This window comes from Crinia signifera, chromosome 2 (genome assembly GCF_055691185.1).
Source record: "Crinia signifera chromosome 2, ASM5569118v1, whole genome shotgun sequence".
NCBI classification, from domain to species: domain Eukaryota; kingdom Metazoa; phylum Chordata; class Amphibia; order Anura; family Myobatrachidae; genus Crinia; species Crinia signifera.
The window spans coordinates 287181626-287195394 of NC_139218.1; the positions used below are offsets into that span (position 1 = coordinate 287181626).

Sequence of the window (13769 nt, forward strand, 5' to 3'; positions counted from 1 at the left end):
GGCATTATGGTGTGGGGCATAAAGTGTAATGGGCATCAAGGTGTGCGGCATAATGTGTAATTGGAATTACGGATAAACAGTGTATATTGATTTATGTATCCTGTCATTGGTTGGCCTTGATCTGTGAGGCCTACTAGGGCACTGTGTAGGCATTTATGTTTATATGTCACTATAGTCTTCAGCCAGCCAACTTAAGTGTGGAGGACCATTCCTGCAGTAAATAAAGTCTGGTCATGCAGGTTACAAAAGGGAGGTGTAAGTCATTTTTATTTATTTGCAATGGGAAACAAATTATCTAGAAACAGCCCTGATTGGGAATCCATATAAAGTAGGATAGTTATGCTAATTTCAAATGAATATATTCTATTGTTCTATAACAAACTTGAAAAATTCTGCACTAATATATTAGAAGCAGAATCATTATGTGTGTACTCAAAATACACTTATTAGAATCTAATCAAAATATACAGTTAAAATAAATATATATATATATATATATATATATATATGTTTCTTCGAGTGCCGCCGCAACCCCCCACGCTGTTTGTATTTGAGACAGTCACATACTGTCTTTCTGCAGGAGGGCACCGCTTCATTTATTGCATCTATAATTTACTCGGGAGTGCTGCCAAAGGATATATATATATATATATACAGGGCTGGTGCAAGCCCCCTGCCCGCCCCAGGCAAAAGCCCCCCCGCACCGCCCGCCACCTGCGGGGGGGGTGCGGACGGTAATGCTGCACGGGGGGGGGGGATGATGCGATGCGGAACTGGGGGGTGCGATGCGGCACGGGGGGTGCGGGCTATACTGCCGCGCTGAAATCCCCCCAGCAGAGAGCGGGCGGCGCGGGGGGCAGCGTTGATTAACGTGAGGGATGGGGGTCGGGGAGAGGGAGGATTACAGACTCACCTGCTCCCCGCTCCCTGCTTTCTGGTACCTCTCTAGTGTACCTCGGCGGCTCAGTACCGCCCTCCAGTGGCCGGCGCCCTAGGCAAATGCCTACTCCTGCCTAGTGGTGGCGCCGGCCCTGTATATATATATATATATATATATATATCAGTGACGTGCGGTGAGGTTAGTGGTTTGTGAGGCACTGGCTTGGTGAAGCGAGCGACGACGGGGTCTGTGGGGAGCGCTGGGTCCAGGTTGCTTCTGCGCTGACAGGCAGGTGTGGGAGCTGCCTGTCTGCAGAGACCGGCAGAGCAGCTCCTGCTTGACAGCGCAGAAGCAACCCGGACACAGTGCTTGCCACAGACCCCGCCGTTGCTCACTCCACCAAGGCACCACAGGGTCTGCCCATTGGTCTGCCCACATACCTCTTTTCCTTAAAAGAACACTTGTGGCCAAATGTACTAGCTCAGTGTTCAGTGGCTGTGTGGGATGCCGGCTGAAGTCTGAGTTTTTTTTAAAAGGCAATCATGGTTTTTCCTTGTAAATGTCTGCCTCTTTAAAAGAACCTCTGAGTTCAGCCGGCCTCCCACACAGCCACTGAACTCCAGCTAGTACATTTGACCCATATACTTTAATTTATTTAGAAACTTTCAATAAAAGCACACTTATTTTACAGAAACACACAGATAAAGGCACACCTATCACATTACACATACACACACCTCTATCACTTTACACAAATCTCTGTCACTGTACACAAACACACACCTCCAACACTTTACACAAACCTCTGTTACTGTACACAAAATCACACCTCTGTTACTTAACACAAATACACCCAAACACCTGTGTCACTTGAAAAAAACAACAACCACAGCCCCCACCCTCCACAAGCGCCACACACACACACACACACAGCACCATTTTACACAGACACTGCTTACCTAAGCAACATAGACAGCAGTGACTGGCACCTGGAGACGGAACCAGAGCACCGAGCGGGAGGCAGAAGAAAGACCCCTTACAGGAGAGGGTGAGAGACCGCATGGAGAGAAAGCTGTCGGCCTGGCTCTGCGCTTCCCCCTCCCCGGCACGGTCATACATACATACATACATACACTGTCTCCCTTATACATACACTGTCATACATACATACATACAATGTCTCCCTTTGTACATACACTGTAATAAATACATTCACACACTGTCTCCCTTATACATACACTGTCATACATACATACATACATACATACACTGTCTTCCTTATACATACACGGTCATACATACATAGACTGTCTCCAAGAGGCTCCACCATGGGCAGTAACCACGCTCCCTCTGTCCCCCAAGAGGCTCCATGGCTGACAGTACCCCTCCCCCGACACCACCTCCCGGCGCACTTACCGATCCCGGTGCTCGGCGCTGCTTTTGGTAGGGCTGCGCACTCCTGTTTCTTTATTGCACGCGGGAGGAGCGGCTAACTAAGCAGCCAGCACCGGGGATGTGTATAAGTTCCTGCCGTCCACTGATGCTGCCGACCCCGCCGGAGGGGAGACGGGGATGGGAGGGAGCAGCAGCAGACAGGGCAGTGCCCTGCCTCGCCAGTCTCTAGTAGTACTGTTAAGGCACGGCTCCGCTTGGTGCAGGGGGTTCCTTGCTGTGCCCACGGGCCCCCCCAAATGACAGGGTGGCCGGGCCCCATAGCAAGTGCACCCCCTGCACCCTCTATCGTTACGCCACTGCCTCCCCCTCAATGATGGCAATAAAAGTTGGTGCACCGTGCGGCTTGTACGCCTATATAAGCGGCACCTATAGAAGAGCCTCAGCGATAGTAAGGGATGTGCTTTCTGCCTGTATGAAAGCATGCCCCTGTCACTGAGGAGGTGCCACTGTCCCCAATCACATCTGCCGCAGTGACAGGGACGTGCTTTCATGTAGGCAGAAAGCATATCCTTTTCACTGAGGCACTGCTATAGGTGCCGTATATGCACCTTTTTTTAATGGGCTTTTGCAGCCGGGTGTTCAGCCCCTCCCACTGCCCGCTCCCTGTCTCTAATACTATACTATACACAGCGGGAGGCACCGCACTTGGTGCCTCCTAAACTAATAAAAATAAATAAAAATGGAGTAAAAATGATTATAATAATAATAATAATAATACAAAGCATATACTTATTTTTTGTATTTTATTATATTAATCATTAATGACAGGGGAGGCACTGCCTCACCTGCCTCCCCTGACTGCACGTCCATGATATATATATATATATATATATATATATATATATATATATATATATATATATATATATATATATATATATATATATTTGTAATGCAGGTAATCGGCACTCCAGATAATCGATTGATTCCACGGTTCCTTCCAATAAGGAATAATATAGACAGAAGCACCCACCGTTACCCCCAAACAGGCAATGAGATTGACAGGCGGCCCATTTTGAGAACGTATTTGTACTGCGATCAGATCTGAATAAGGGCCTATATGTTTATGACTGAGGAACTGTTGTTAGAATTTGTGAACCATATTAACCAGATTCTGGGGTCTACTAGATTTACATGTGCCCATAGTCCTAGCAATAATCAACAACTGTCTACAGTTTTAAAAAGCCAACTGATAGGAACACATTGCTCCAGGCCACCAGTTTTCATTCACAACCTCTAAAAAGAGGGCTATCATTCTCCCAATTAGTACAGTCTGCACGTATTACTGCCAAACCAGACCAGGTTCAAGAAACTCTGGATATTGTTGGGAGGAGCTTCATTGAGTGTGGATGTGATGCCAGAGAGATTAGAGAGGCAAAGAGAAAGTGCCTTGGACTACAACATGAAGAATTACTGGTACCTAAAAATAAAGTAACAACTGATGAAAGATTCACTTTTTTCCAGCACATACTGCATCTCTTTGAAACATATAAGGGAGTCCATATTACAGCACTGGCACATTTTACAATTGGACCCAGTGTTGGGGAAAGTCTGCTCTAAAAATTAGCTGTTTTGCTATAAACAGAGCAGTAATTTAAAACAGCATATTGACCTTACGGGCATTAGTCCAAGACCCGAAATGGATAGGAATTGGTTAAATCAGACCACTGGCTCTTTTCATTGCATGGGATGTGTCAACTGTAAACATCTAATTGTGGCTAGCAGCTTTAAACACCCTATCTCTGGTAAAATCTACCATTTGAAACACCATATGAACTGCGAAACACGATTTGTGGTGTACATGGTACATTGTTTATGCTTGAAGCTCTACATTGAAAAGACAATTCGTATGCTTAAAGAGAGATTGGCAATGCAAATGTCGTCTATCAAAAAGGCCTTGTCTAAAGTTGAAGCCAGCACACCCCCGGTGGCTAGACACTAGGTGAATTGAGGCCACTCTATTAAAGATCTCAATTTTATGCCCATTGATGCCAACTGAATAAATATTGCCACCTAAATAAGGTGGATACAGACTTAGGCAACTGTTGAGATGAGAATGTTTTTGGATTCATGAACTTAATATACTCAATTTTGTTTATCTTGAGTAAGCAATTTTTGGCCCCCATGGTGCTTTATGTCACCGCCATCTGTGTTTCACACGGCAGCTATGTATACGGGTTGCCAATGTAGCCGTGTTGTTATGCGTGACAGCTTTCAGCACGATGGAACCTTCCTTTCTTCCCCCGTGTTGTGGACAGCACATTAGTGTTCCAACTTCCACGTGGAGAGTGATGGATGGCCGGCGTGTCTGGTAAGTGCACCTGCTCACATAGGTGTTTGCATCAATGTCTCTTATTTCATGCCCCAATGCTTGTGAGCAAAGTTTGATGCCATTCCTTTTGAGAAAGGAGCGTGGGAGCCAAAACGACCATTAAGGAGTAATGGGACATACCCAGGAGCCGTAATGTATCATCATGCTTGTTTATGCTTGATATAAGGTGTTTGCTGCAAATAAGCCACATGTCTTGGAACTGGAATTTGGCTGTTCATGATTGCTCATTAAATTATCATTGCATTATTCTGTGGCAGAGGCAGCATCTCCCAACATGAAGGTTATATGGAGGATCCAGATCAGGTTTTGCAGCAGTAGCAGAATCCCAGGTGTGTAATGAGCAGAACCTGGGATTTCCTGATATAAGGGTTTCCATGCTCTTGATGGTGGATTAGCTTCCCAAGCGATAGGCCGGGGTGTGTGGGCTATTGTAAGGACCACTGAAGCCTTTGCAAAAGTCTGTGATGCTGAGATTACCTGGACATTACTGGCTGTAATAACAATTGCACATGGATTAACCTGAGATGTTGTGTCCTGCTGTTCGAAATAAACAACAAAGTCTTCATCTGAGTTCCCATGTTTGTGATCCTTGTCACAATATATAAAGTTTTATTGGTTGTGTCTGCACTCCTTGGCATTGTAATTACAAACTATGGGGACAAAAATTTGGGTGAGAGGGGAATATTTCTTTGCCTGGTTCGGGCATCATGCAAAAACTGCAGGATGAATTGGGATTGTGTTTTCACTTTTGGATAGCTAAGTCAACTATCGACTAGAAAGAAACAACGGTGTTTATTATCTCAAGGTGACATCAAGAAGAGGAGCAATAAAAAGGAAAAAACTGATGATTGACATTTGGCGCATGCAATGTGCAGGGTCCTTAAGCCAGAAATGACTACATGTAAATAAATATAATTTTTGGGGGACAAATTTACTTTTAGGGCATGGTATTACATACAGCATAAACCACTAATCAGGCATCTTATCTTGAATCATGAAGTTGCCGTATATGTCAATTCAGTAAATGATGCACCAAGACAAATGCTGCATATCATAAAGTGGCTGGTCATGTTACAGTACTTGCAACTTTTCAGTGTTACTGTAGGTTAAGTAGCAATGAATTTCTGATCTAAATAATAATATTTGTTTGACTAAAGTGAATTTAGACTGAACTGAGAGATTGATTGTCCCATGAATTGGATTTTGGGAGTTACATAAAAAAATAAAGAAATGTGAAATATTGCTCATCGGTGTTCTGTTGCAGGGACAATGCTTAGGACTGCAGACGTAGATCTCAGGACCAGCTTCTTCTCCTATGGGCAGCTTTATGTGGCTTGCTCATGAATTAGTAGCAAAGACATTTTGTGATAAACGTATACTAAACAAAATATATAGCACAATTTTAGATGCCACTACTGTTTTTGTAAAATGAATTCTGGTAAGCAATAACAGACATCCATGTGAGCAAAGCTGCAGGCAAATGCTAGTATATATATAGTATTTTAGATATAGTATTTTGAGATTGGACTATACAAAAAGTCTCAAAAAAATAAAAGTAGAGTATTTGGATAGTGTTTGAGGAGTGCATTCAAGGTATTTCTTGGAATCATGTTTGTTTCAAATGTTTGTCTTTATTAACTTTAGCCAGTTTTTCTTTTTTAATTAATTTAATCAATTCTCTCTTTTACACATCCACTTGACAGGCTAATTTATCCAGTCACTTATTATCACCGTCACTAGTAAGGAGTGAAAATGCAGTCTTTTCAAAATCTGAGCCGCGACTGTTCTTTTTTTTAGGTGTAATCTTTAACTAATCTTCAGTTAATTGACTTGGCTGTATTTGTATTTATTTATACTAAAAGAACAGATGTGACAGGGGTCATGTAAGTATACTTACCTTCCCATTGCTCCTCCAAACCCTAATTCTCCCTGTAGCCTAAACTCTCCCCCTCCCTGCTACCGCCTAGCCCTCGTGCCCAGTTTCTTAATCCCAACCCAATACCACTTCTCGTACAACCCAATAAAATCCTGAGCTGGAATCAGAATATGGGTTGTCCTTGTTAGTAAATCAAGGTCAAAACCTGATACTTTATAAGGACCTTTTACATTCGTAAAGCGGCATTCCACTCCGACATAATAAATATATGCCTAGGTGATTTCCCTTTATAAACTCCAATTACTACATACTGCACAAGGCGGCACTCCAAGGACATGACTTATGACAAAATGCACAATATCCCATAGTGTAATCCAATATTCAATCTTATATACTGACTATGTTACTCAGGGATATAAACATAACAAGTGAAAACTTACCTTATAAATCATATTCCCAGGTGATCCAGTCCATGACTGAAGTCCAACATGCCACAGCAGCAGGGTTATGTGACAGTGCCATGATGCCATCATGATAATGTCATTATGATTAGAGATGTGGGGTTCGGATTTACTCAGATTTCAAATCCGAATCTTATTCACTACCGGCTTTCACCTGGTGTGGATAGCCAATAAAATATCGCTTTAAAGTCCGAACCGCACATCTCTAATTATGATGAATCTCTCTGGTATAGCCACTATTGTGTTATCTAATAAGAAGCCATTTGCATCACCCGAAAATAGATCCTGATTGGATGAAAACCCATGTGTTATTGTGGGGTGCCTCAGGAACACAAAGCATAATCCCGATAACAGAAGTTATTGGGGAAAAGGATGTCAGCATTGGGGCTAATAGAAAGCCATGGCTGAATCTATTAGCAGCAGTGAATAGCCACTGCTAATAGGATATCCTCCTTAATGCTTTTTTGATGCATAGCCACATTTATATCATTCTATATATGCATGCACTACTTCTGATGTAACTAGATTGCTTTGTTTTGTTGATGATTTAGTATTGGAAATGCTTTGCGTGACAAGTCAGTAGTTCACGTACTGTATGTGCATAGTAGATAATTATTCTAATTTTCCACTTCTGTTTTAAATGACATGTTTTTCTATGTACTAATTGTGTTGCTATAGCAATGCATACTGGCTATGCCATGATGTAGATTAGTGACAGACGCAGAATGATGATGCCACACTTTGAAATGTCATCAGTTTTTATGTGATCATTTCATTTATTGAAGTAAAATGTTCAAGTTTAATTTGAATGCCTGTGTATGTCCTTTCATTTATTTTTGTACATATGTTTTAAAGTATAAATAACATTTTGAATATGCAAACTTAAAAAGCTGTCTGGGCATTTTTAGGGTGTGTCTGTAGGATTCTGCAAGAGGAGACTTCTAGCCCATTACAAATAATTCTAAAGTTATAAAACTATAATTGGATGCAGAATTATTATAAAAGTTGATATAATACAATTGGCTCCCTCTGGGAAACCAATGTTTTTTATTATTATTATTATCCTTTATTTATATGGCGCCACAAGGGTTCCGCAGTGCCCAGTTACAGAGTACACATAATCAAACAGGAAAAAAACAGGGTACTTGTGTATTAGCACGGCGCCCGCGATTTCCATCTTATGGCATCTTATACAATTTAAAATTGTATACCATTGTATATGGCATACAATGGCATACAATGAAATGAGATGAGATTTTAAATTGTATAAGCACACTAATGGGTGCTTTCAATGTTAATTGGCCCCCCTATAAGATTTTTAATTGTATAAGCACCCTAATGGGTGCTTACAATGTTAAATGCACCCCCACACCACCACCACTCGCCACCCTTTCGGGTTGGCGTTGATAGTGGGGGTGGCGTGGGGGTGCATTTAACATTGTAAGCACCCATTAGGGTGCTTATACAATTAAATCTTATATGGGGGCCAATTAACATTGAAAGCAACCATTAGTGTGCTTATGCAATTTAAAATCTCATCTCATCTCAATGTATGTCATAAGGTGCCCACACACGCACCGATCCCGGCGGTGCGATGCTGTACGATGGGGTGCGCGCTCCCGCGGCACCTTATCGCACAGTACAAAAAGTATGTGCTGCACATACTTTTTGTACTAGCTTTTTCTAGCATAGCATCGCATCGCATGCACATCGTATGCACAAGGCATACGATGCAATGCTATGTGTGCTAGTTAAGCCCACAACGCACGCCGGGATCGGTGCGTGTGTGGGAACCTATATACAATGGTATACAATTTTAAATTGTATAAGATCGGGTCCCATCGCAGCACATCTCATCTCATTGCATACCATATTAAGCCTTATGGTATGCAATGCGATGGGCGCCGTTATAATACACAAGTACCAAAAACAGTAACTTACAGTTGAAGACAGTACATGACATATACAGGGTAAATGATTATAGGAACATTTGCTGATTGCTGCAACATAAGTAACCAGGTGGTAGCAGAAAGCATGCTTTGGTGCAGTCAATGACTGCTGAAGTAAGAAAGGATAAGCACATGAGATAAGAAGTCCCTGCTCGTGAGAGCTTACATTCTAAAGAGGAGGGGCAGACAGACAGGGGTGACACCGGAGGGGTAGACAGGGCGAGGAACAGAAGGATAGGAGGACAGTTTGCTGGGTTTGATGAAGAAGTGGGTCTTAAGAGCCCGTTTGAAGTTCTGTATAGAAGTGGAGAGTCTGAGGGGGAGAGTTAGAGAATTCCAGAGTAAGGGAGCAGCAAATCTTGGAGGTAGGAGTGGGAGGAGGTAATAATTCGGCAGGGGAGCCGACGGGTGTTAGCCGAGCGAAGGGGATGAGTGGGAGTGTAAAGGGATATAAGGTCAGATATGTTAATGGAGAGGAGCAGGTGACAGCTTTGTGAGTGTGAGAAGTTTGAATTTAATTCTGAAATGAAAGGGGAGCCAGTGAAGCGCTTGTAGAAGAGGGGAGGTGGAGGTAGTGTGTTTGGTGAGGAAGATGAGCGCCGCCCCTGCCCGCTTGCTTGCTCACCCCCTACCCACTCGCTCAACCACACACCTCCCCCGACCGCTCACCCCCACCTGCTCACTCACCCCCTTATCCCTCCGCTTGCTGCCGCCACCGCTGCCGCATTCTGGGCAGGCTAGGAACCCACCACGGTCAGGTGCTCCGGCTCGAACTCCTATTAAAAACTGACTCTAACAAAATGGCTGCCCCTAATAGCAGACCACTTTTGAGGATGCTAGAGCAGGCCGCTGCCTCCTCTAACATGCTGAAAAACTGTCTGCTGTATGTGGGCAGCCATTTTGAGTGGGTCAGTTTTCATTAGCAATTCAGCAGGAGCAAGGAGGAGAGGAGAGCCGGGACCGCACAGACAAGTAATCTGCAAGTCCTGACACAGACGCGACAGGATGCAGTGGCGTAACTATAGACCCGCCCACACTTACTCAGCGCCTCCGAGCCACCGCGGGGTCTGCGGGACTATAGTTACGCCACTGTGTGGATCGTTAGGTCTACAAGCATAAGTTTGACAGTCAATAGGTTGACAAGCAGAAGGTGGATTCATGAAAAAAAAGGCCGACATGCATTAGGTCGATGCATCCAAAATGTCGATATGGAAAAGATTGACATGGAAAAGGTTGACAATAGTTTTTCATGATTTTTGGGTCTGTTGACATAGGTTAACATGGACACTAAATTAGTGTACCACGTCCCCTTGCATGGCACTCTGTGCTCGCCATGCTTCGGGTATGGTGCCTTGCTGAGCTCGGCCTCAGTATTATATTCTCCATCTATGTCCGCTGGGAAAGTAAAACAAGTTGGTTGGAAAAAAAAAACATGAAAAAACTCATGTAGACCTTTGTCCATGTTGGCCTTTTTCACTTAGACCTTTTGCGTGTGCGGACCCTTTTACCATGTCGACATTTATCATGTTTCGACCTTCTGTCTGCATAACGTCAGACTGCACTTCTGAGTAATGTTTTCAAATGGATCAGGTCTTTGTAGTGGGAGCAGCCTGGAAATAGCAGGAGCAATGGTGAATCCTTTGTTTGGGCCCCATTATCTTAACAGTCTAATTAACACAAATTTTAAAACTTGGGATTTTCACATATATTAAACAGTAGTTAACCCTTTGAGTGCCAAGGGAATTTGTCAAAATAGGTGTGAAAATTGCCAAGCAAACATTTTTATTCATCATAATGACCTGTAATATTTACCTTATATAGGAAATATAATCTTTAATCAATAACACCAGGCTTCCGTCTAATGTTATCCCCCGCAGACTCAATATACTGTCGTAGCACTCCTCTCTCTCTCTCTCTATATATATAAGCCCACTGGAAGTAAATGCTTCAAAAGCTATCCTGCTACCTTCTGTGTTTGTGCATGTGTGAGAAAAAGATGTAGTTTCACTTTCCGCCAGCAGATGGCAGTGTTTCGGAGACTCATGGACACTAGATGTATATATATATATAGATGATTATTATTATTATTATTATTATTATTATTAACAGCTGCTTACACAGCGCAGAAAATTCCATTGCACTTTACAACTGGACACTACTAAAGAGCAGGATAGTTTCTGGAACATTAAAATGTCTCCTGAAATGTCAGACCCATGATAAAGGTGGTTAAATCTATAAAAGCTTTTGGTGGCTCTCTGTTTTGGGAAATTGATTACATTATGTCCCTTGTGTTTCAGTAATCACAATCTTATCCTTAAAATGGAATATTTACACCAGGACAGATCTAAATTGTCATGCCACATACTACTACCACCACTACTACTACTGCTGCCAAATGGCAGATCTGCCAGTAACTGTATCACATTTTAGCAACACTAAGTTTATACTTAATTACTGAGAGATTTTAGTGTACTGTATCTGTCAAAAGTGCAATTCAGCATTATCTGAAGTAGTAACATACAATTCAAAGACCATAAGCAAACCTAGGTTACTTGCATTTACCAATTATTAAAGATGTTACTAAAATAACTACATCTGCATGCTGCAAAATGCATGTGTGCCTTAAATAATAATGCTGTATATTATAAACATCTTTAACTGGTCCATCAGATTTGCTAGATAATCACACATATAGCAACTTAAATTGTAGGCAATGATAAACTTCTTAATATATTCATATCATTTATAGAAAGATGCATTTTATAGGACATACAGTGTTTGGTATATACTTACACAATACGTGCAAGGGATACTGCATATACTATACCAGGAGACATTATAGTTGTAAAACTGTTTCTACATACAGCTAGCTGTCAGGCAGTGATCAAGAAACATGACAGCAGATTACAACCTTTCCCATAACAATAGTCTGTCTTCTAGACCACAAGAATGAAGCACATTGATTTATATATAGCTTTTTAATAAAAATGGATTATTAAGTCTAGCCACTGTAGCTTCACCAGAAACTATCATATTATGATATGAATTTAAATGATGTGTATTATTTTATCCTGTGACACAGATATATAACATGTGAGTCTGTATACAGTGGAGTTCTCACCCTGCCATTCAAGTGACAACTAATAAGAGAACCCAAAGGCAAAGCATTCTTACCAGAGGATACGCAGATTACTCTAAACACACCAATGCCCTAGCTCTGGTACAGTCTTTGATAACCAAGAGTGTAAAACAACGACAAAAACCGTTACAGTACAGTACAGTACACAGTACAGTACTGTACAAAGCCTTAGCTACACTAACATATTTTACTGTGCAGAGGAAAATTGTACTATTGTGTATCTGGCAGGAGGAAATCATGATATCAAGTTATACTACTTCATTGTAGGACTCAAAGCATCTGATACCAAAAGTTTAGCAGCAAATAAGGTTTAATCGTAAGAAAATAAATAAAGTGGGGCATGTGCGATAGCTGCTTGCTCTCTTACCTGCTATCTGTTGGTAGGGGACACTGACCAGGCTGAAGCCTTTTGCGCTGTACGCTTGTCTGACCTCAATGCAGCTGAGAGGTTTCACATCAGACCCGGCGCAAAGTGATAACAGTGCAGCTCCCCAGATCCAAATCATGGTGCAAATCCAATGTGAGATCCCGAAATCACAGGGAAATAAAAAAATATTAATAATAAAAAAAAAACACTTCCACGATTTTAATATCCAGTGCAATAACGCATAAATGTCAAATAAGAAAATATATCGGTCATTTCACCCCTTCATTGGAGTCTAGGGAGACTGAGAGCCCTTCTACAGTTCTCCCCACAGATAAAACTTTTCATGGAACAGCAGCAGCAGCAGCAGCAGAATTTGATTTGTGCCTCCTCCTGTGGACAGATGTGAAGAGCAGTGTGCGGCAGACTGACAGCTCTGCATGTATAATGCTGCAGGGATCAAATCCTGGACACGACTTTAGTGTAACCTGCCTGCTTTGTGTGCTGTATAGCTGAGCAGCTAGTGCTGTATGTTTCCGGCTAGGGATGTCCCCACTGTGCCCGGCTACTGTGCATAGTGCAGGCAGCCCTGCTCTACACCAGCTCTCTGACCCTGCTGCCAGCAGAAAATCCTGGAGATGCAGTGAGACGGATAGAGGCAAGGAAACGTGCTGTACATTGTATTGCCTCAATCCAGGAACAAGGCTGATAGGGAAATGTGGAGTGGAGTCCTAGATGTAACCCACACGCTGTCTAATTGGCTCTCAGATTCTGAGACTCGTTCTTCTCCTGTTTAGGCTCCTATCATCCTGCCAGTATCAATATGGACCATTGAAGGTTCTACTGCAATCTACACTGTATTTCCCTGCTTAAAAAAGGACTGTGTGTGTGTGTGTGTGTGTGTGTGTGTGTGTGTGTGTGTGTGTGTGTGTGTGTGTGTGTGTGTGTGTGTGTGTGTGTGTGTCAGTTTGTTTTCATTATCACTGTTGAAATGGGAACATCAACAAGCAGTCAGTTCTAAAATATTGTGCAGGATTCAATGTAAATTGTTAAACTTTGCATTTTCCTTTTTAAAGTATGACTCAGTTATGATGTATGGTTGTGTTAAGAATGATTGTTCTTTTCAGTATGTTTGATGGTATTTTCTTATTGCATGCAGATTCTTTGTTGCTATTTTTTTCCCAATGAATAGATTATGCTAATTGAAATTAAAATATTTAGGCTGTATACGCAAGAAACCAAAAAGTGAACACCTGTTAATGTGCTATTTAGCAATCCTTCTATAATTAGTTTTCCGTCAGATAAGCTTTTCT

The 13769-nt window shown here is 42.2% G+C and overlaps 1 protein-coding gene across 1 annotated transcript in view; it reads right to left on the bottom strand.

Moving 5' to 3' along the window:
• The window catches only part of GPC6 (glypican 6), a 557279-nt gene extending 543987 nt beyond the window's left edge, over positions 1-13292 (bottom strand). The window contains exon 1 of the mRNA XM_083168797.1: positions 12460-13292. Within this exon, the coding sequence (XP_083024923.1) occupies positions 12460-12598 (139 nt within the window). The 5' untranslated portion in view covers positions 12599-13292. The remainder of the gene's footprint in view (positions 1-12459) is intronic.
• Positions 13293-13769: the final 477 nt, after the last annotated feature.